The following is a 23,533-nucleotide window of genomic DNA, read 5'->3' as shown; positions in this document are numbered from 1 at the left end:
GACATTATCTACAGTCTAATCTTCATTGATGTCTGGCTTCTTTAAGGATCTATGAAAAGCATGCTTTCTGGCATGCAGGCAATGAAACGTGCATGCCAGTGTGCCATATAAAACTGCTTGAACAAACTGAAATTCATAAGGTTGAAGATAAGCTATCTTCCCAAATCAACAGTGTATACTTACTAGAGTGAAAACAGAGTAGTATCCTGGTTTCTCCCTGTAAACCAACAGTGGCAATCTGTACAAACTACAGTTCTTGTTGCTTAGTAAGTTCATACAGGCCAGTGCTTCAGTCTCCAAATGACATACTGTCTTATGCATTTACAGCCAACAGACCTGGAAGAAAGACTTTGTCTTGGAGCTAACTCCTGAGCATTTTGAGATCATTCATCATGAAGTATGTAGTACAGGAATGGCTCAGAATAACTACCTTGCTATTCATAGCTCAAGCACTTTCCGCAATGGTTCTTCCCAATGCCACGCTCTTAGAGGAACTTTTGGAAAAGTACATGGATGAAGATGGTGAGTGGTGGATCGCCAAGCAGAGAGGGAAAAGGGCTATCACAGACAGTGATATGCAAAGTATCTTGGATCTTCATAATAAATTACGGGGTCAGGTGTATCCACCAGCTTCCAATATGGAATATATGGTAAGGAAAAACTGATAGCAACATGCAGAAAGAAATGTTATTAGAATAGTTGCTGTCACTGTATAACACACTATACTTTCAGTCTTGGCTTGCTTGCTTTCCAGTTTAAAGCTCTTGTTACTTGTTTGTCCTTTTCTTTTTTTTTTTTTTTTTTTAATAGAGGTGAACTGTAAGATAAAAATGCCTGCTTGTGGATCAAGTGTCATGTTCTACTGATACTAATGGTTTTGATCTTTGATAGCTCTCCGGAATTTAAGTGGCAGTTCTTAAGTATTAGGGCCCAATTTCCAAAATTGCATTTCTCAAAGTAGTTGATTGTGACCTAAGAAGTTACCATATAAGAAGAGTTACTGAACTATGAACTTTCAAAATAACATGGATTCTCTCCCATGCTTCTAGGTCGGATGGAATTTCTGAGCAAGAAAGTATTCTGTTTAATTTGGCATCTGTTACTGGACTGGAGTCCTGTATGTTCCCATGTTTAACAGAGTAATAATGTACTGCATAATTTCTGTTTGTGTTTTTCCCTTAAAAAGCCTCTATATTTGGTTTGTTGTTAGTAGACTTAAATCTCCCATGGTTTTGAACTTTGATTTTATGCCATAGTTCAAGGTTAACTCTCTCTTTGCTAATTAGATCAAATCAGGTCATTAGAGCTTTGAAGAAGTCCAGAGGTCTGACAAGAATGGACAACTTTTCTTCTGTATTCTTGTTTCTGCAAAAAAGCACAAATCTTTTTCCTGTGTCCACACTGTGTATTACTTATTTATCTGTTCAGGCACCAGAGAAATAGCATTACATTAGGTTGGGTTGTTTATACCGAATATTACACAGGTTTCCTGACACTACATTGTAAGGTTATGACAGAAGATGATACTAACACATTTCAAGATGTAGAAGATATCTTTCGCATCTTGGAGTGATGTCTGTCAGCTTGGAGATCTGATTGAACTGAGCATATACGTGTGCTGGAGAAACTGTGCTTACTTAAACCATTAATAAAGGTGGTTTAACTTAAGTTTACCTATATGAGTGTTATCATATTAGACTAAGAGCCATCAGAGAATTAGTTACCATGTTTCATCTCCAGGTAAGGGGATGATAATATCTAAAACCCCTTTAACCCCTTGAGTTAAAATAGTCTGCACATATCTTTGAACTTTGGTTTCTGTTATGACTTTATCAGACCTTGTTATAATATAGGTTACCTTCTTGTTTCCAATAACCTAAGTTGGTTTATTTCTGGAAAACTTAAGAAAAAGCTATCGAGACTTTCTGTAAAATGAGAATAGGAAAAACTGTATTATTTTTCTATGTTAAAATACCATAGCGCTTTCCCCCAAGATTCTGCAAAAGGGTAGCTTTGATTTTCAGTTAAGTGCCTTTTTCCATTCCTAATGACATGCTGCATTTACCTGTATTACGTATTTTGAAAAGAACTTGGATATACTCCTTGGAGTTACACTTTTGACAGCTGTATTCTTCACAGATTCCTCCTGCACTGCACACACTTTGGCCTAGATTTTGTGTTAGGTCTCCATCTGCAAAAAATTTTTGTTGTGGTGTTACTGTGTTTTTATTTCTGTGCTCCACTATGACACCAGACCCAGAGTACAAGTAGCATGGAAAAGAGGTTACACAATTTTAGTATTAAGGAGATATTCTTATATCCTGTTACTCAGAATGGGACAGCAGCTTTCAAGAGAGTGGGATTCAATTTTGGGATAGTATCCAAGGGAATCAGGGATTGGCATTTGTGAATGTGAAGGGTCTGTGTACAGAATCTGGGCAAAGGAATGGATATGTGTTTAGAGACAAAGACCCATGAGAAGGGCATGCAGAGGGGCTACGAGTCTGGTCAAGGAGGTGTTGAGAAATCAGTGGTATTGAGTTAAAGAGCATTTGATGAACAGATGTGGTTAGGGGAAGAACTGTGACTTCTGGGCAGAGAAAATTTGGGAGCAGGAGTTTATGGAGGGAGGTTAAGAGCACAGAAATTTGCTAAGAGGCTATATAAAAAGACTGAACCTGTGAGTGAGTGGTAAGGGAGATTGTGGAGGAAGCTGTCAGGAGTCAGTATTGGGAACTGAGAGGATGGTGTAGGAGACAGTGGGAACCCTCCACTGCTTGAAAGAGGGAGGAAATTACGGGATTTAATAAGAGAGAAATTTGAGTACAGAATTGTAACTGGTGTGGAGCCACAGATTTAACAGCAAAGAATGAACAATAAATAATAGTTCATTAGGGAAGCATGGTTTGTTTTGTGCAAAGAGATTCCTTTGGAAAAACTAATACCGTAATCATAGTGCATTATGCATATTGCATAATTTATTTATGCAATAGATAAATTACTTGAGTCAAACTCTGTTTCGTCATTACATAACTTTGTCAGATATAGCTGTATAACTATTACTGCTAGCTTTTTGCTCATAATTAAAACAAATGTTTGTTTTGATACTTAATAGTGAATTTATTTTTCTAGATTCATATCAATAATAGGATGAACAAGTTCCACTTTTCCAGGTAAAGTGGTAAGCACTCTTAGATCTGTTTTTCCAAGGGTTTGTGACCTCTGGATCAGTTTTGTGAATGACAAAATGTTCAAACACACAAGTATTGATAGAATTAAAACTGTATTTGGCTTTTTTTTTTTTTTTTTTTTTTTTTTTTTTTAGGTAAAATGAAGGATGGGGATAAATGGGAATGTTTTATTAAGAGAAAAAGTTTTAGCAGATAGACCCATACCATTAAAAAAAACCAAACCTTGCAATGTAATACATCGGGTCTTGTCATAGGTTAGTTCCAGTGCTCCAGAATAGGGAAACAATCCCTCTAAATGTTTACCTGATGTCTGGTGAGCTACAGAAGTAGAGCTGAGTGCTTTATTAGTATAATAGCCTGGTATGGGCACAGTCATGTCACTGTAAGCTGCCCTTTGTACTGGTAAAACCTTTCCTTGTAAATGGCTAGCTTTGCTTGTGGAAGTGAAGTTTTTTATCTTACTGAATCTGAATGAAGGTGATCAAGGTCCCGGTGCCTCACTGGTACATCTGTCTCTCTAGAAGTGTGTTGCATAGTTGAGAGGTTTAATATCTCCACGAGTGCTTGGAGCTGGGAGAAGGTTGCATGCTCTCATTGCACCATTAGTTTGTGACAACTAAACTAACCTAACCTAATGGGCGGCTCTGGCTGAAATGCCCTGTTCTGCTTCTGCCACTGGCACCTATCTGAGCTGATGATGAGACTGATCCAAGTACCTAAGAAATCAGATTTTACTTTTTAAATTTAATTTTTAAGATATTTTTTCCAGTCTGAGTCATGAAACTGGCTCCCTGTGTAGCTGAATGAGATGAATACCAGCGCTGATAAAAAGAGAGTAGGAATGCATAGCTCGGGAATGGGAGGGGTGAAGAACCACACCTTGGGTAGGAGCTATTTGCAATATGACTTAGCCTTATGTTTTAGAGAACCTTATGGCTAATGCCACATTTTGGTTTAAGTTGTGTAGAAGAGAAAAGCTTTCAAGGATGGTGCCCAGCATGTAAGATCTTGGTTCTATTTTTAAAAAAAGGAAAACAAAAAGGTTGAATTACTGATTTTCTGTACAACTATACACTTTTCCCTTATGCCCTGAAAAACAGAAAGTGTACAGGGCTATCACAGTTCAGAGACGTAAAGTTACTAGCTGCAGTAAGACTCACAGTAGGTATGTTTAAGGAACAGAATGTTCTCATGGTTGTCTGGGTGAATTTACCACATGACAAGTTCATCTTTCCAAGTACTGTGACTCTACTGGTGAGCAGTAATGGATTTGTAGGGTAAAAGGATAAGACTAGAGCATGTGAAAAGAGAAACTTCTGCAGTGAAACCCCCCAGATTCCAGCAAACAGCAGCTTAGGGACTTCCAAAATCTCCTGTTGTAGTTTTTATGGCCAATAGTCTTGGGTGGAATTTTCTTTTATGAATCTGAACGCTTTTGAGTCCATTTGTATTCTTTGAATCCATGGCATCAAGATGCAGAGCTCTATATATTTAATTACAGACTGTGGGGAGAATACATTTTTTTTTTTTTTTTTCTTTAAACCTGTGCTTTTAATTGATGCCTTGGTTTTTGTGTTTTGTTTGTTTGGGTTTTTTTGTGAGAAATAATAATTTCCTCAATAGTCACATCTTTTCAACTGGAGAGTCCTACTCGTCTTGCTTGAAAAGTGTTTGATCTGAAAAGCTATTCAATTTTGTTTTCCTTCTCTATCTGCTATGTTTGTACATTTTAATTCAAAGGGAACAAATAAACTCTTCATACTTACGGCATACCACAGGTAGATACAGTTTTTCACTTCCTAATAATTTCTAAAATTCTTTTACTTTTTTCATTGTGGCTGAACTAAAGCTGACATTTTTGTAGTTATTCACAATGACTCCACTATCTTTCCAATGTGCTAAGAGGTAATTTAGTACACTACAGTGTATGAATAGTTGTCTGTAATCTCCAGCAGTGTCCTCATTACTTTGCATGTGTTCACACTGAATGCTATCTGTCATTTCATCTTCGTCACTTGTTATTAGTGAGTCTTCTATCTCTTTCTTTTATTTTCTTATCTTGTTTTTAACTACCTTAAGTAGTGAATACCATCTTGCATTCCCTTTTCTTGGGCTCTTGTGAAGAAGGTATACAGCAGAGGACCATGGACACATCTTGCAGGGAATTTGAAATGTTATTTTGTATTCTTATGTCTGTTTTCTGGGTTTTATCACTTTATTTTCTTAAATTCATAATAGCTTCATTTCAGTCATTTATTAATTTTTAAATAACTTAGGAACTTTGCAGAAAGCTTAACTGCACTTAACCCTCTTCCACGTGTTGACACCTTCGAAGTTTAATACATTCAGGGAGGAATTCATATTATCTGTGTATTTAGTATGTTTTTTAACATTGTCTATGAAATCATCCCATGGAAGTCAGCTTTTAGTCTGCAGTTTCTCAGGATCTACTGGAAGCTTTTTAAAATATTAACACCCACGCTCTTGTTTTCTGTTACTGTGGTAGTGAGGCCGTTTTAGGAGAGGTTGTGTGTACTACATAGTAATTCAGAAGTTCCATGATCAAGTTCTTCCAGACTCTTGAAGGATATTGTCTGGTCCTGGCAATTTGGTGCAGTTAATGTATTCAGTTCCATCTAATGTGTCTTAAGTCTGATATGGATCCTCCAAGTTGCCTTCTGTTTCTCCATATAGAAGGATTCTGGCTTGAGAACCTATGTAAGCTCCTCTGTAGGGAACTGTAATCCAACCAATTCATTTAACTCCTCTGCAATGGCTTTATGTGACCGTATGACTGCATGTTAGATCATTCTTTCCTAGACTGTTTCCTTCAATGCTGAGGGAATTTTTGAATTGTCAACATCATGACTTGAACAGGAAAAAAAAATACAACTTTTTTAAGGTGATGATGAACAGTTTGTTATGCAAATGCATGGCAGATACATTCTGTATATGCTTATCCTGCTATATGCTGTACACAATCGTTTCCTAGTAAAGAAAGGAGAAAGGAGTATTTTCTTTTTGGTGTGCACAAGAATTTAACAGTACTGGAAAGAGAGCAAAGAGGGATGATGTTTCTCTGCTGCCCTTCCGAAGCACCCAGATAATGCTTATCAGAGGGTTGTATCATGCTTTCAGCATTTCTTACCCATACTGACACCAGCATGGCCTTCACACCATGTACACATTTGGGGTACATCTGAATGGAAGACAGATCTGAGCCAGTATTGAAAACTTGTTTTTTCCCTGGTCATTTCATTGGCAACATTGCAACTTAATAAATCTAACATATTAATGAAAACTGAGATTTTTTCATGATTATCATGGTCAACAGTTTAAGAACAGTCATTATTTGGATAGTACAAGTTGTTAATTCCTTTATATTCCAAACAGTTGTACTCTGCATAGTAAAAGAATCTACCAATAATAAAATTTACAAAAGCAATTTTGATTGATGAATTTATCACAGAATAATTAGGGTTGGAAGGGAACCTCTGGAGGTCATCTAGTCCAATCCTCTCTGCCAAGGCAGGGCCGCTTAGAGCAGGTTACACAGGAACACATCCAGGCGGGTTTTGAATGTCTCCAGGGAGGAGACAACCTCCTTGGACAGCCTGTTCCAGTGCTCTGCCGCCCTCAATGTGAAGAAGTTCTTCCTCATGTTGAGATGAAACTTCTTGTATTTCAGTTTATGTCCATTGTTCCTTATCCTGTCAGTGGGCACCACTGAAGAGTCTGGCACCATCCTCCTGGCACCCGCCTTTGAGATATTTATATGCATTAATGAGATCCCTTCTCAGTTTGCTGTTCTCTAGGTTAAACAAGCCTCGCTCCTACAATCTCTCCTCATAAGAGAGATGTTCTGAAGCCCTGATCATCCTTGTGGCCCTCCACTGGACCTTTTTCAGTAGCTCCTTGTCTTTCTTGTACAGAGGAGCCCAGAACTGGACACAGTATATAATGCATTCTATTTTAAACCATTCTTTTAGTGCCGATTCTGTGACTTCATGTGTATTTTCCCAAACAAATGAATAAGTCAAATAGCTTATGTGAGATTTATATTCCATGCATATGCCTTTGTTGTACTCAAAAGTGTTCAGGTTCCTATCTTGTTAGATAGCAATGCATTTCAGCCTGGTATTTCTCAGCAATTAGCCGCACACTGCGCTTTGTAATTACTGTAATTGGAGAACATTGGTGTCCTCTAGAGCAAGGAAGCGTTTGCTTATTTAATTATTTTTAGTTGTCTTTTGGCCAGCTCCTGCTGCTAAATGCTAGGGATGTCACTGAAAAGCTTGTGCCTTGCTTCTATAAAGTTTTACTTTGCAAACCTTGTGAAGAAAATACAGCCTTCTAGAGGTACTTTTCAAAAAGTTCAGAATGCAGTAATTTATTTGGTATAGCTGCATGGTTCTTAGGGGCAGTTACGGATATGTAACTGAAGCAGTACTGGATCCATATTTTGTTTACAGAAGAATTAAAAAATATATTCTTACTTTTTGTTGTTATAATACCTCTGAAGGTCTTAATTTTAAAATTTGATAGTGATGTGTTAAAAGTACTGATACCTTGTAATTCCTTTCATAACCATGACTGACTCGTGATTACTAAGGGGCCTTATATTTTAAGAGGTTTGAACATTTGCCTTTCCATTTCAGTAACTTCATGAGGACTTTAGAAGAATATTAATAATGACTGTAAATACTTCTCATTTAGATTTTTCTTATTTTTTCCTCAGGCAAATTCCTGCTATATTTAAATACAAACCATTGGACTTTTGATCATACGAACCCAATGGCGGATACAGCTCTTCCATGGATAATAGTGAAACATTCATGTCATCATAGTGACTGAACAGGGATAGAAATAAATTACTGGCTATTTTGTGATGCTTTTAGATCCTATGATCTGCATAAGTCTGAAGGTAGAAGTTTCTCTCTCTATGTGTATCTGTCAGCTTCCAGCTGAGATTTTTTGTCTGTAGTATACTTAGGAGAATTGAAACAGCATAGAAAAAATACAGGAAAGCCTTTAGTGTACTTACACATTTAGGTGAATTTTTATGTGCTGAATAGAAGTGCCCTGTTAAATTTCCTAGACCTTTCTGACAAAACTTACTCATGTCTCTGCTTCCCGTATCTTGTCCATTTTGCCAAAACTGTGCAGGGATACTTGATAAAAAACAATTCACGCTCCTTTCGAGTGGAGGACTTTGGTTTGTGGAATCCCTGAAGTGGCTGGAGAGCACTTTGGGTGCCGAGAACAGAGCACCTCTTTTAGAGTGAACCTGCCTGCTTTCCCTATGGTTTTCCACTTTTCTGCTCCACTTCAAAGGTTGGTGGAAGTGCTTCAGCTCCTTTGCCTGTTCTCAAAGGCTATTGACACTGCATCAAAGAACACAGTGACGTTGGCTTATCCTCTTATTCTCTCTGGTAGTTTTAGCAAAAGATTGTGCAAAGTGAAGTGTCCAAGAAGGCAAGTGGATAACTCCATGGTATGACTTTTACTGATGTAATGCCAACAACAACTAAGTAACTCTAAGTAAAGAAACTGAAAGTGGAAAGTAGCAGAAAGGCTCACTGTCTCAAAGTTTAAGGAAGCCTTTCCAAAATAATTAACAACATAGGACAGAAACCGTTCATCTTGTATTTTTGCTGTCAGAGACCTTCTTCATCCCCCATATCAAAAAGTTATTAAAAACTATTATTAGTAGTATCGGAGCTTAAATACAAAATACAGTCTGAACACAGAAGCAATCAGTAATATTTATAAAAGTAACTCCATGTAGCCTATTGTCTTTATGATATCTGCCTGGGAATCTTCCTTAACTTACGGGGTTTTTTTTAATTGATAAGAAATATTTATTTTTTAACATAATTCCATTGAAATACTAGATATGAATTTATCCTCATCTTTAGATTTGGCATAAGTACAGTGACTGCCATTGCTAGAAAAGCATGATTCATTAAGAAGACTATCTACTGTCCATACAGAGAAGGACCTTTTTTATTTTATAGCAAAAGAAGATAACAGTTTCTTAAAATGAAGCTATTATTTCACTCAGCAAATCCAGAATTTTGGCTGCCTGATAGATATCACAATATATTTGCTCTGAATTCCCTGTTGGATCTCCAAATGGCAAGAACTCCTTTAATACATTTACTAACTCTTTTTAAGGTTTTATTTAAACATATTTCTAACAGTAGTAACATCTCACATATGATCAATGGGTGCTTTCTGGCAGTAAGTTCAGTTCACTTACGTCAGATTACAGTCATCATCTTTTAAAAGGGTTCACTGTCACACGTGTTTGAGATACTGTGGCTAATTCCTATTCAAAGTCAAGGAAATTCTGTAGCATCTCTAAAACTGCTGTATGAAAGCAATCAGTTACAGCTGGTTTATTGTAGTAATCACTCCTAGGATTTGAGGTATGGACCCATGCTCTGGTCAATTTGTGATTAGCTATAAATATTTATGAATACTATTTGTAATGAATGTGTCTAATTCATAATTTGACAATCAACAAAACTCAGAAATCAGGATCAGCTTTTACACTCTTGCTTCTTTTCCATTCGTGTCAGAATATAGAAGTGAATAGACGATTTTTAGTCATGTTCTAATAGAAAGTCTTTATGCAGCACTTTTAAAACGTAGCAAAATAAATGTACTGTTTCAGAACACGTTGGAAAGCTGAATATTCCAACAAGGGGGTTTTTAACATGCTTTGAGTACACACAGAATTAAATGTGATTAGTCATGTCTCCTGGTTCCTATTCCTGGTTTTACTTTTCAAACACAAAAAGCTCAAACACATGAAACTGTAATAGGGAGATACTTGTAATATTGATGCAATTTATTCAGTGTTCGGGAACAATATTTTTGGCCTCATACTGCTTTCATGTTTCCAGGCAAAAGCCACAGTTTTCCTGCTTCTTGCTTTTTTCCAAAAGAGTAACTGAAACCTCAAGGTCTATTCAGGGATCTCTGCCCAGTTAAAGCTCCATAAACTTTAGTCCACCACATCGTAGCATGTAAGATCCGTAGCATTTAATTTCAAGATAGGTAGTAGTTCTACAATGAAAAATAGATGCTTAACTTTATTGGTGGCATAAAGTTTAACAATTTCAGCTATTCTCTTTCTTTTTGCTTAAAGGCTGTATCAGTACTAGTTGGTATGGTTGGTTTTGTATTTTCAAGGAGAGTTGTCTGTTGTTTCAGTACTCCTGAGCTTTTGTGGTTACTCTGCTGTATACTGTAAGCGATCTTGAGCTAGTATGAAGGCCACATTTTTTTCAAACTCAAATGACTGAAAGTAAGCATCTCAGTTATGTGCTAATTCTCATTAGTTTCCATGGATTTCATTCAGCAGCCTTGGTATGGATGAAAATGCCTCACCTAAGCATAACTGAAAGCCAAGCTGATGAAAACTGCCAGTGTCTGTTCATCAAGAAGAAACTATGTCAAACCAAACTATTTTACTTTTTATATGACCCACTAATTAACCAGCATAGTGTAGCAGAAGGGAGTAGTAGGTGTCATATTTTTGACCCCAAAAAGCTTTTGACACTCTCCACCCTGACGTTTTTGCAAGTGAAAATTGACAGAAGCTCCCTGTTAAACTGGCAGATGATTGAAGGTGTTGCTGCTGCTGGAGCCCATGCCTTTTTGGGTAAGCACTTGAGTTATGATTTGTGTGAGCATGCACTTAAAGAATACACTTGAAAATTGCAGAAGACATTAACATGGGCATAGGTTAGGGTTGTTTCAGAGAGCATGATCAAATTAGAAGAACTTGGCAAGTGGGAGTAGTGGCCTGAAACCAACATGATGAAATTTAACTGCAAGTTATGGAATAAGGAAGAAATCAAACAGGTAAAATATATGGAATAAAATGTAGAGGCAACACCGAAGTAATAAGATGCAGGAGTGGCATAGAGTTAAAAACTAATATGAGGCAGCCATCTTAGAAAGGAGACTTCTCTATGTGAAACTGGTGAGACCTTCTCTGAAATGCAGTATCCAGTAGTCATTTTTTAAGAATGGCCTAGGCATTCTAGAAGGAATGAGAGGGATTGATTATAAAGAATATAAAGAATATGTGCTTTAGGAGCAAGAGTGAAGGAACAAAGTAGCTGAATTTGTTTAATTTGGGAAATAAATAAAGGTTGTTACAGGAGAGAGAGTGATTTCTTTTTTTCTTGGCAATAAAACATCAGCTAGCATTGCAGGGCAGGAGGTTTAGGTTGCATGCCAAGGAAATCCTCTACTCTTACAATAAAAAAATTCCAGAAGAAAATTATTATTAAATATTATTTTGAAACTACTGTTATTAGCTTTGATTAAAAAATATGGATAATACACATATATTTGATTCTGGCTTAGTGGAAGAGACTAGATAGACTACAGTCAACATTAGTCTTTTGAAGTAATTTTCAGTTGTACATTTCTGTCATTCTGCACTGGTACCCTGCACTGATTTCTAGTTCTTAACTCTATTTCTGGCTTACTTGCTTATGGCATTTCTCATTCTGTGCTTCATCTTCCCCCCTTTTTTTTTTTTGTTCTCAGTGTCATTAGTCTTAAAGAATACAGTGGATACTATTAAAAAGTAAATAAATACCCATACTGTACTGTGGTATTTACTTTACCACTCTCTTCCTATATTTAGAATATATACGGCAATGAGGTATTTATACTATGCCATGGTAAATGTTTACTTTCAGTAATGCCCACTGTACTTAATTTTCCATCTTTCCTGAGCTTAAATATTAGCTTTTTTTTTCTTTCTGTATAGTCCTATTCCAAATATTTTTTTTCTTCTTTCTTACATATATGAAAGTCTCTCCAATTAAAATGTTATCACTTATTTTATTTAATTTTTTGAACTACTGGGCTTGTGAGTTCTGTTGCAATAGTTGGTGGACTCACTTAATGCCTTAGATGAGAATGTACTTGTTTGATTTAACGCTTACGCAACAGAAATGGCAGGAGTCATCTCACCAAGCTTTTGATGTCTGTGTGTAGATGTCTGCATTTGAGCCAGTCTTCTTTATAATTAGTAGAGAAAAATGAGAATTTCCAACGCACAGTTTATCTCAGTTAAAGGTGGGTAGCTGAAATTATCTCCCTCTACAGATGCTTATTTGTCTATGTAACTGCAAAGATAATTTGGATAATTAGCTCAGCTGTAGGTATCTGCTTTAAGGGTGTTTAAATTCAGGGGAGGTTAATCCCACCCTATGTGATTAGTTTGACTGTTGATGAATTGTAATTTAAGCTGCGGTATCCTCACTGAAACATCAAGCTCCTCCATAAGCAGAACATCGGTTTCAGTGTACACGCAACTTGAACCCCACTTTGACAGAGGTTAAATACCACAATTTGTAGTCCAGTCTGCAAAGCTAAACTGCTGTTAGATGTGGTTAATTTAATGTGATGCATTGTAAACTAGAAGCATTTGGAAGATCCATATTGAATGCAACATCCGTGCTGCAAAACTTATAACCTTCTGGGGTAGAAGAAGAGTTGTCATCTGGAATCAGTAACTGCTGCTACCATTCAGTTTAATCTGCAACCTGGGTGGTGGAAAACCTTCTGGGTTTTAGCTTCAGCTAGTCTATGTGGAAAGTCTGTGAAATGCTGATAGTGCCGTATCTATGGGAATGTCTTTGATATTACACTTGGTTTTTAACAGGGTACCGATGAAGGCAATGCCTGTGTTAGTGAGTGTTGTGGTGCAACAAGAGCAAGTATGTAGAGCAAAAGAATTGGTGCTGAGGACTTGACATTCATGCTGTCTGATTTTCAGTGGTTTTTATTTTGAGCTGGGGTTAATCTGTGTGGCCTGAACATCCATGAGCAACTGCAAAGTGTTAGATGCGCTCCTGGAGCACAACTCCTTTCATGTTATATGGGAGGGATCCAGTTTGTACTCCGAGTGCTCTGTGACACACAGTGAGTGGGAGTGATCAGGACTTCCATTTCAAAAGCACATTCCTGATTTAAATAAAAAAACCCAAACCAAATCAAAACCCTAAAACCAAAACCCTGATTCGCTTTGAGTTCAGTCATGGTGGTATTGCAGCCCAGTCTAAAAGATTAGCATCATTTTCTGACTGATGTCTTTATGAAAGGGAGTGTTTTATATAGTAGATCTGTGTCAAATCTAAGAAATGCAGCAGAAATAGCAAAAGTAATGATAACTCATATGATATGCAAGTTGTTTTCCAAAGCTGAAGCAGGAAGACGCTTCTGATACTGTAAGGCTGAAGTATGTAGAACTGTTTTTTTCTCTTACAGTAAAACAGGTGCTTGCAGGGGCTGGAAACTTAGCCAATGTTCCTGCTGTGTGTAGTGGCTCAAGTGAAATAGCTTGTAAAACACCAGTTTTACTGTGTGGGTATGGTGTTGTGGATAGCAGAAGTGTCTGAGCTATAGACCATGATGCCTTGTGAGTGGTAGACTATTCAGAGTAGATGATGAAATTAAGTCTTGAGCAGCACTGAGCCTTGACCCTTGGTTTTTATATGTGGATGATGCTAACTAAAAGACCAAAAGATGTTACCTGGCAATGGGAAGACACAGCTACTGCAGAGATGGGGAGAAAATAAAGAGATTTTTTTGCTCATCTGTTATCATGATGTCATCGTGGTTGTAGCTACCTAGTTATGTACCTCTCTTTCTCTCCCTTTCATGTACAGCAAGTTTATATCTGCACCTTTTTTGAGAATTGCGTGGTGTACTTTTCTGCTTTGGACATGAGAGGGCAAGGCAGGTGCAAATCAGTTACATATCCAAGACTAAGAAAATGGTATATGCTATACTATTTTGTGCTCTACAATTTCTTCAATTCTATAGGTTCTTTCATGATACTATTGAATAAAGGGTTATCATGACAAATACAGCTTTCTGCCTTATAAACTACACTTTCTCAGATTAAAATTTTCAAGATAGCCTTTGATTCAGTGCTTTCTAACCTTCTGCATATATACAGAATTGTGCACCAAAGCTACAGGAAATGAGCGATCACCCTTTAAAAAGTGAAATTTCAGTCTGTGAAAACTTGATCCTATTATCTTACCTCCTTTCTGTATCATACTTAGGCTTTGAATCTTTCCTAATTTCAGCTTTCACAGGTAACTGTATATATATAACAAATTAACTTCTTACAACTGCAGTCTGCAGACTTTATATTACAAGTCACATGCATGTCTTTTACATGTCATTTAACAGTTTTACAAGTTTATGGACCTGGCCATAACTACAGAGACGTTAATCTTTAATATTCCATTCTGTATCTGATATTTCATCTCTATTTGAGTGCATTTGAATTCAAACATAGTCTCGAAGAAGAAACATCATAAGTTGTACTGTAGGTTTCATGACCTCATCTAAAAATTTCTGGATCAAACTAAGCATTGGCTGGCAGGACAATAGTGTTTTCTGACAACGGACTGTGCTAGGTGTATGTGCATGGTATCCATGCCAGGTAGTTTTTCTGTCTGGCACTAAAAATAAGGGGTTTAGGTGTTAAGAGCTGAAGAATAAATGAATGAGTCCTTTCCTCTCTGGCACAGAGAGCGAATTTCCTGAATAGCTGTCTTGGTTGTGTGGTAAGGTGCACTGAGGACGAAAGCAAGACAAGTCGCATTGTTTGCTGAAAACTCAAAATACATACATGCAAGACTTTTGACATCTGATTCAAGTGTCAGAACATGTTGCAGTTGGGATTATCTGTTGAGCTGTTGATACTGCGTTAATTCAATCCTTATACAGCAGCAACTATTTACTGTAAGATTTCTGATTATTTTTATCATAAAACTTTTTGTTCACCATTTCTCATGAAAATTTTAAGTGATTAAACTTAAATGAGTGTATGAAACGTATGCTTTGAAATTTTGTACTGTATTTTCTATAAAAAGATAACCTGTCTTTTTAATTCTGATCTTTAAATTCTGATATATGAGAAAGTTCCCGTGAAATAGTATCACTGGCATTTTACAAAAGTACTGAAATATGAATTACTCAAGTTTTAAAAATCATACTTTCTCCAGTGGTACAAAGATTAGCTAAAACTGTTTTAGATTAGCACCAGTAAACATTTGTCTAGCCTATTAGAATACTTTTAATGTTTGATTAGCGAAAGGAAAATTGAAAAATTTCAATTGAAACAAAATTTGGTTTTATCTATATTTATTTGCTTTCAATGAAAACTGACAAAAATTGTGATTAGTTGAGCTTTAACGTTCCCATTACTTCATTCCTTCCTGTTCTTCTTTCATACATGTCATAAACTGATGTCTCTGTGGAGTTCCTGTCATTAGACCTGTCATTATGATGGACGTGAAAGGGCAGTGATCAAGGAAGGCTGGTGTTATCACTGTCTTGAAGGATACCAGAGCAGAATCAGTAATGAAGCTGCTACAAGGAAAGTGCACTATGGTGAGGCTCACTTCACCATAAACACTAGTAAATAAAAACCATGGAAAGCACTAATGAGACAAATTAAAACTCTTATAAAAAGAAATAGGGTTGATTACTTCATGGTGAGCCTTAAGGTATGACCTTTTTCCCTTAATTACTTCTGCAGATTCCTACCTGAGATAGTCTTGTGCACATATACACATTCTTGAAAAAAGTGGAGTCGGCTCCCCTTGGCTGATACACTAACCTTTTGTGGAGTCATGACTCCATGGAGTCATGGAGGAATGACTGCAATGGGTAAAAATACCCAAATACCCCAGTCTCATTGTTGATATTATCTCCTGTGCTATGCTTCGTGCAAAGAGCTTTGCTACATTCCATCTGCTCAGTCATGAAGATTATTTCTTTGCTGCAGCTAAGGTTGTGGACTAGAAACTTGGAAGTGTGCTTATCTCTGGCTCAGCAAAGCAAGGGGGAGTAAAGACAACATTTCATAGTGTGCATGAAGGCAGAGAAGCAAAAGCAGCTTTTTGAAAGACATCCAATCTCAACAGTACCTTGGAGTGTGGGTGTTCATCTGTCAGGAGGATTGAATTTAAGTTTTTCATCAAAAAGCTATTGCAGAGTTCTGGGTGGCGCTGTCATGCATAGCTGTCATCACTCTTTAAAAGAAAATTCTGTTAAAGATAACTACTTCACAAGCTTGAGGAGTTGATTCAAGCAGCTACTATTGACTGCCTAGCTCTGATCTTCAGAAAATCATTATTTCACTTAAAATAGCTGCATAAAATATTTTGAAAGTTGAGTGGAGAAAAAACTCAACACAACAGTACAATTTCTTTAACCATGACTGCTGTTTTAAGAGTTTAAAATGTAAGGGGATGCTTTACCAGAGAATATATTGTGGTATTCTGAGATTTGTGAGAGCTACAAGAAATTTTATCTGGCTTTGGAGGCAGGAAGTTCTAAAAGTGAGCAGGTGCCCACATTTTGGTCTAATGTAAGTCTAACTTATCGTATACCTGTATTTCAGAACCTGGTTGGTAAAACCATTCTTAAAGAGCAATTATTTGGGAAATATGTTAACTTTATGACTTGTTCATATTCAGAGCTAAATCTTACAGGATTTTAATCTGACAGTGTCATACAATTTATGCAACAAAGACACTCTATAGTGGCTTTTATTTCAAAATCTTAAAGTCTCATGATTATATTGCAGAATGTTGAAGCAAATACTATCATTTATAAGAACTATATGGAAAAGTGTGCTAATCTTTATGGTTTTTACAGCAGGTACAATAGAAAAAAGAACTGTTTATGGTGATGTGACGAAGAAAGGGAAAAGATTTATACAAACTGTCATATAAAACTTTCTGATTTAAGATTAGAATATTTTCTTAAGGAGATTAAAGAATGCTGTGGCTTATGACATTGAAATACTGGCCCAGTAGGGTGAACAGAAAATTCCTACTGTTTAAAGTCAGTGGGTTTTGTATCCATATGTAGGTTAAAAGCTTTATTCTGTCATTATTATGTTAGAGTAATTCTGTCAAAATAAATGTTGCATTTTGTGAGTCAAAATGGACCCTGTAAATTTTGTAACTGCTGATGATATTAATAAGACAAAATCAAATTCAGTACATGAGAGACTTCTGAAGAAGAGAAGCAAGAACAGATATTCTAGGATTAAATTGAGTTGTATTAGTCTTTACATAATCATGGTCTTGCATAACCAAGGATATATTTATTTTTAATGAGTAATCTGATTAATAAGGGGAAAACTGCATGTCAAAATCAACAGAAAAATCAATTTTAGCACATGGAATTTGTCTTTTATGTTTGTGTATTCTTTGGCTTAGTCATGATCTCCAGTGTCTGCAAGGAGATTTGGTTTTGTAAATACTGAATTAGTGTTGATCTAGATAACAGTCTCCCTCTAAGAAATTCAGTCTGAACTTACGATGAAGTAATTGAGTTTCTATCAGGAAATGTGTTTCCTTCTTGGAAGTATTTCAGTTTCCTAACCTGAGCATTGGTATCAGAGAGTCAAGTATCTAGAAACTATATCTGCAACTATCAGGAGATGTTAAAAGTCCAGCAGTGGTATGGGTACTTTGCACAAGAGGGACCACTTTGAGCAAATGGCAGTTTAGCACGGTAAAAAATGTGCATACATCGTATTATATAATTTCTTTCAGGAAGAGTACATTTCTTGAATGCTTTTAAAAGAAATAAACTTGCACTTGCCTTTCAGCTACAACCTATTCTTCCATGTCCCTTAAAGAATAAAAAACCAAGGATAAGCAGTTTTGAGAAACAATAATTCATAATCTTTAACTTCTAAGCATGCCACTTGCTAACATGAATGCCTTCTTTTTGCCAGTCTGTCATAAAAAACGATGAACGACAATCTTACTCTGGTTTTCATATTTTGTGTTTGCACTGTATTATTTCAACAAAAGCTGATTATAGAAAAGGGAGAGAAAATTGCTTTCATTTCAGATAAACTGTTGGTTTAGAGGAAATAAAGCCTTATGTTGAAAATGTGTTGGATAACACCCTTTTGGCTAAGAAAAGTACCTATTACTAAAAAGAACTCTCACAAGACAGAAAATGCACTTAATTTAGCTTGGAAAGTTGAACTAAGCCTTTCAGTTTCATATTTGTGTTTTATTCATTGCAGCATGGCTGCACATGCTTTCTAAAGGTACTGCTGTGAAGGGATTAAAACTTTTTTCTCCTTTCGGTGAAAACATTTTTTCTTTCTTATGTAACACAAATTGGGCATACAATTGTCAAGGCTTACTTTTTTATTTATTCTTCTGCCCTGGTAACAGAAGCTTTAAAAATGGACAGTCCTGTTTTGTTTTGTTTTTAAAGTAGGAGATACATATTTCTAAGAAGATGCACCTTTCTTTCCTTTCAAATTTCAGACATGGGACACGGAACTGGAGAGATCTGCAGAATCATGGGCTGAAACCTGCCTATGGGAGCATGGACCTGCAAGCCTTCTTCCATCAATTGGACAGAATTTGGGTGCACACTGGGGAAGGTAGCTTAAGATGCTGTTTTATGCTATATTTTTTAGAAACCTAACAAAATTTGTTTGTTACTTAAATGAAGAATAATAGAAGCTACAACTTTTGAATGATCTAATGGACTACTATTGACTTTCATAGGTACAGACCTCCAACATTTCATGTCCAAGCATGGTATGATGAAGTGAGAGATTTCACATATCCTCATCCTCATGAATGCAACCCATATTGTCCTTACAGATGCTCTGGTCCTGTTTGTACACATTACACACAGGTATGTAGGTGGGTTTGGGTTTTGTCAGCTGTGGAAAAGACTGATCAAGACCTCCAGTTAGGTTACTGTATGACAATGTAGAACATTAATCTTGCAGCATATACCATAGCACTAAAGCACAAATGGGGCTTGTTGTTTGTCAGACTCTGTAGTTACAAGCATTGGATAGCAGTGACATAGAGTAGGGTTATCATACAAATCTCTAGATTCAGTCCTTATAAATACCACTTCCTTAATAGGATTAAGGAAAAAGCTCACAAACTCTTGTGTTGAACTTAATGTTACTGCTCTTGCACTTTACAGAATCTAGTCTCTGTTGGTGGTACATTCGTATTTCTTTCTGTAGTATGCTGAAGAAACACATTTTAAAAAAAGAAAAGTTTTCTTAGGTGAATTCCTCAGATAAAACAAGAGTTTTTTTAACGTATTGCTTTAACCTCAACAAGATTTAGAAATTGCATAAGAACCAATTTATTTGGTACTTCTGAAATCTGCATACCTAGCCTGAATTTCTCCACAGGGGAACCAATCATGTTTTCAGTGAATAGGAAACACTTGATGCTTGGATTATACTAAAATCCACATATAATTTTCAATATAGTATTAGAAAACTTCAAAATTATTAATTTTTAAATATTTATTTTGTTTACTTGAGCAATTTACAATTGTATGTAATTTTAAGACAAAAATACCTCCATGTATTTATTTACCATTTCTGTAAAAATACCTGTAATTACACTTATCAATTGCATGCGAGATCTACGATACATATATATGGTTCTTTGTGGTATTAATTCTTCAGAGTACCTATCTCTTTCAACTTCTAAGGCTTGCTGAAATTACACAGTTGGCTTATCTTGAATTAATACAAATTTAGCACCTGTCATATTTGTCTAATTTTAACATTCCAGACTTTGCAATTCAGATTATTTTGAGATCTGCAATGAAAATTGTTTCAACAGATGAATAAAGGAGCACAGCCACCTTAAATTACAATGGCATGAAGGCATATTCATTGAAAATCCGTGTATTGAGTCTTTCTGGTACATTCGTTGTTTCTCTGAATAGCTTTATAATTTGTTACCTGCTTTCACTGCTGACAAACATCTGTTCTCTCAGTCTAAACAACCTAAACCCCTCTTGAGTCCTTAAGTTGTGCTGAGAGCTCCAGGGCATAGGGACCTAATGTCTAACTCATGATTATCTATTAATTGTAATTCCAAGAATCAGTTCTTGGGATCATGTTTTGTAAATATTTTTCTATACTTTCAAATACATGCTTAGACCATTTATGTAAAATGAGAGCCATATCATTTTTATGAGGGGAAAGCTTTTCTTTCTAACAAGGATATAACTGAATGGCCTTTTGACAGTTGTAATTAGGTCACCTCAACCCATTAATAACAGAGTTGAATTTAACATTACTTTTGTGATTTGAGTTTTATACGTTGACATTAAGAGAGAGTTTTGATTTTATGTTAATCAGCTTTAGTTTTCACATGTATTTCTCTTTCATTTTCCATAGGTTGTTTGGGCTACAAGTAGCAGAATTGGTTGTGCAATTAATTTGTGTCACAACATGAACATCTGGGGGCAGATTTGGCCAAAAGCAGTCTATCTTGTATGCAATTATTCTCCTAAGTAAGTAGGCTGACACCCAAAAATATCTTGAGGGGGGCAAGATACTTTACAGTAATACAGGAAATAGTCTGAAAGGAAATCAGTCCAGGTTTTCTATTTTTTTGTACTCTTATAAAGTAGAGCATTGTTCCAAATGCAGCTTTTGTCTGCACAAATACTCCTCTGATTTTCAGTTTTCTGGCCTGTGTTTTATCATCCAACATCAGAGATCTTTGTTTTAGTGTGATATTTGTCTGAAAAATGAATGTATCTCCGCATTGTGACTTTAAGGAATGTGTAACATGAAGCCCATGGTTAAGATCAAATTCTATAGGATATTCCATTTAGGAAAGCAGAGCCTGATCTCATGTAATTGAGGAGTTTAGTGTTAAGGTGCTATGCCAATCTAAAAAGATTGTAACAGCAGTTTGTGGCAGTACTTCAGTTTTTGCTGCATGGAGTTTTTAATTACTTCATGTGCATTTTATATAGAATCGTGGAATCAGAGAATAATTTAGGTTGGAAAACACCTTCCTGATCAACAAGTTCAACTGTAAACCAAGCACTGCCAACTCCACCTCTAAACCATGTCCCTAAGTGCCACATCTACCCACCTTTTAAATACCTCCAGGGATGGGAACTCAGCCTCTTCCCTGGGCAGCCTCTTCCAAAGCTTGACAGCCCCCATCAGTGGAGAAATTTTTCCTAATTCCCAATCTAAAACTCCCCTGGTGCAGCTTGAGGCTGTTTCCTCTCATACTGTCACTTGCTACTTGGGAATATCAAAACAATGTTGTGGTCTAAGTGTCTGCTGGTTTTCATCATTGTCCACATACTAAATGTAGTTTAATGTTAATATATTTATTTATTTATTAAGCCATGTTTTGCTAATTTTTTATTTTCTTTTGCTTGTGTACAGGGGTAACTGGTGGGGTCATGCTCCTTACAAACCTGGCCGCCCTTGTTCTGCTTGTCCCCCTAGTTTTGGAGGAGGTTGCAGAGAAAATCTTTGTTACAGAGGTATGTTCTATTTTGACAGTACAAGTATAAATGGGAAGAGAAATGTAGCCCTTTTTTTGCCTTCTTCCCTCATTATGCTTAGTGGAATAGAATATATTATGCATGTTCACAAAGACCTGGTAGGGGCCTACTTTTTCTATGATGAATGAGATCATGTAATTACTATATGTGAGGCCAAGCCTCACCAGAGGGAGTGGAGTGTACTGAACTCCTGATGATTGAAGTGCTGATTGAGGGCTTTTAGTACACAAACGTGGACTGTCTCTGTGTGCTATGTGTATGCCTTTCTGTAATTATAGTGGAAGTCTGTGCAGTCATTTGTTCATAACGAAACGTTATCTCAGGGACATAGCCATGTGCATTACTAGAAGAATATCGAGAACAAGACTAGAAGACATTAGTAATTAAAATGCCATCTAGGATGATTATTAACTTCTTACAATTTTCATTAATGCAATTCATACTTCATAGTATTGAAACACAAAATATTATGAAGGTGCTATTTATTTTTTTTGTTTACTCTGTGTACAAGTAATTTAGCAGGCTTTGTTAATAACGTTTGAAAGTTCATATGGATCACAAAAGCTGGATGAATGTGGCCAAATACCTTCCTTATGGTTTTGCTGAAGTGAGAAATTTAGATTCACTGATGAGTATTTCAAAATTATTTTCATTACGTTGGAATAGAAGGCTTCTTTTTCAGGTGTATGTTTTTATGAAACCAGCTTCTTTAATTATAAGTTATCAATGAACTTGGTAAAACTTTTCTGATTGTATAATAGAAATTCCATATTTGTTCTGTTGTTTTTCTGATGACATAAAGATACTAAAACAAGAGTGTTAGGAGCATTTTCATACTTCAGTTTTTGCTGTCTTGAGATGTATTATTAATCTTGAGGTCTTAATCTTACGAAGCAGTGGAAAGTCTTCCTTGCTTTCTTGCTTTTACTCTTCCACCTTTTTACAAGGGCAAAGCCATGTTACCAAAACGTGGTAAGGGATTTACATTCCACAAACACTGATTTCTTTTTTCCTGAGATTTTTTTTTTTCGCCTGTTTTCTGAAACAGAGGAGTCAGAAAGACCTTATTCTCCCCATGAACCAGAAGAGGAAACCAATGAGATTGAACGACAGCAATCCAAAGGCCAGGATGCAACAGCACAAAGCCGGCCAAGAACTCATTCACCTTCAGGCTCCACAGGCACTGATGACAGTGAGAAAAATGAAGTAATAAGCACACAGCAAATGTGTAAGGAATTTACCTGATTTGCAAGTGGTCAACAGATTCGAATTATATAGTACCAAATTCACTGCAGTGAAATTGCTTTTTGCTTGTTTTAGCTCAGATTGTTTCATGTGAAGTAAGGCTAAGAGATCAGTGCAAAGGAACAACTTGCAATAGGTATGGTAAATTTTACAGTTGTCATTCTGAGATTATTTTAAAAGGCTCTATTTGTTTATGAGCTGGGATATTTTCCCTTTTTGTAATCCCAGGATTTTAAACCAAGTTGTATTTTATTTTCTTAGGTATGAATGTCCTGCTGGCTGTTTGGATAGCAAAGCCAAAGTTATTGGAAGTGTACATTATGAAATGGTAACTATTTTAAAATTAGATTCTGTACCGGTAGAATGCTTAATGAAATGTCTTTCTGTTGGAATACTAGTTAAAAACATACTAAGAATGGATTTTGAAGAAAGCAATATTTACCAAAAATAAAAGCCTACACCAAATGTTTAAGATCACATCAGACAATCTAAGTTTGCATCTGCTATTCTGCATGTACTGTCCAAATATACTTTATACTTCTTATACATGCACAGAAGTAGACTTTTTGTGTCTGCATACTTGCATGTAAGTATGCGAAGGTGCAACTTAAAGAGAAATCAGCAATTTGTGGGTACACTAATATGGATTATTTGAGTAAGACAGACAGGCCTACCTGTGTAAGCTTAATGGTAGCTGA

At 36.2% G+C, this 23,533-nt stretch overlaps 1 protein-coding gene across 1 annotated transcript in view; it reads left to right on the top strand.

The window, feature by feature from the left end:
- The first annotated feature begins 326 nt into the window (after positions 1 to 326).
- CRISPLD1 (cysteine-rich secretory protein LCCL domain containing 1) overlaps positions 327 to 23,533 on the top strand; it is a 40,272-nt gene continuing 17,065 nt past the window's right edge. The window contains exons 1-8 of the mRNA XM_010016236.1: positions 327 to 650; positions 18,551 to 18,669; positions 18,797 to 18,929; positions 20,455 to 20,570; positions 21,469 to 21,569; positions 22,639 to 22,818; positions 22,911 to 22,971; positions 23,097 to 23,163. Of these exons, the coding sequence (XP_010014538.1) occupies positions 393 to 650; positions 18,551 to 18,669; positions 18,797 to 18,929; positions 20,455 to 20,570; positions 21,469 to 21,569; positions 22,639 to 22,818; positions 22,911 to 22,971; positions 23,097 to 23,163 (1,035 nt within the window). The 5' untranslated portion in view covers positions 327 to 392. The remainder of the gene's footprint in view (positions 651 to 18,550; positions 18,670 to 18,796; positions 18,930 to 20,454; positions 20,571 to 21,468; positions 21,570 to 22,638; positions 22,819 to 22,910; positions 22,972 to 23,096; positions 23,164 to 23,533) is intronic.

The sequence above is a fragment of the Nestor notabilis genome, unplaced genomic scaffold (assembly GCF_000696875.1).
Source record: "Nestor notabilis isolate BGI_N333 unplaced genomic scaffold, ASM69687v1 scaffold1276, whole genome shotgun sequence".
In the NCBI taxonomy this organism is placed as follows: Eukaryota; Metazoa; Chordata; class Aves; order Psittaciformes; family Psittacidae; genus Nestor; species Nestor notabilis.
The sequence above is the reverse complement of the archived record's forward strand: the minus strand, read 5'-3'. Positions and strand labels throughout refer to the sequence as shown.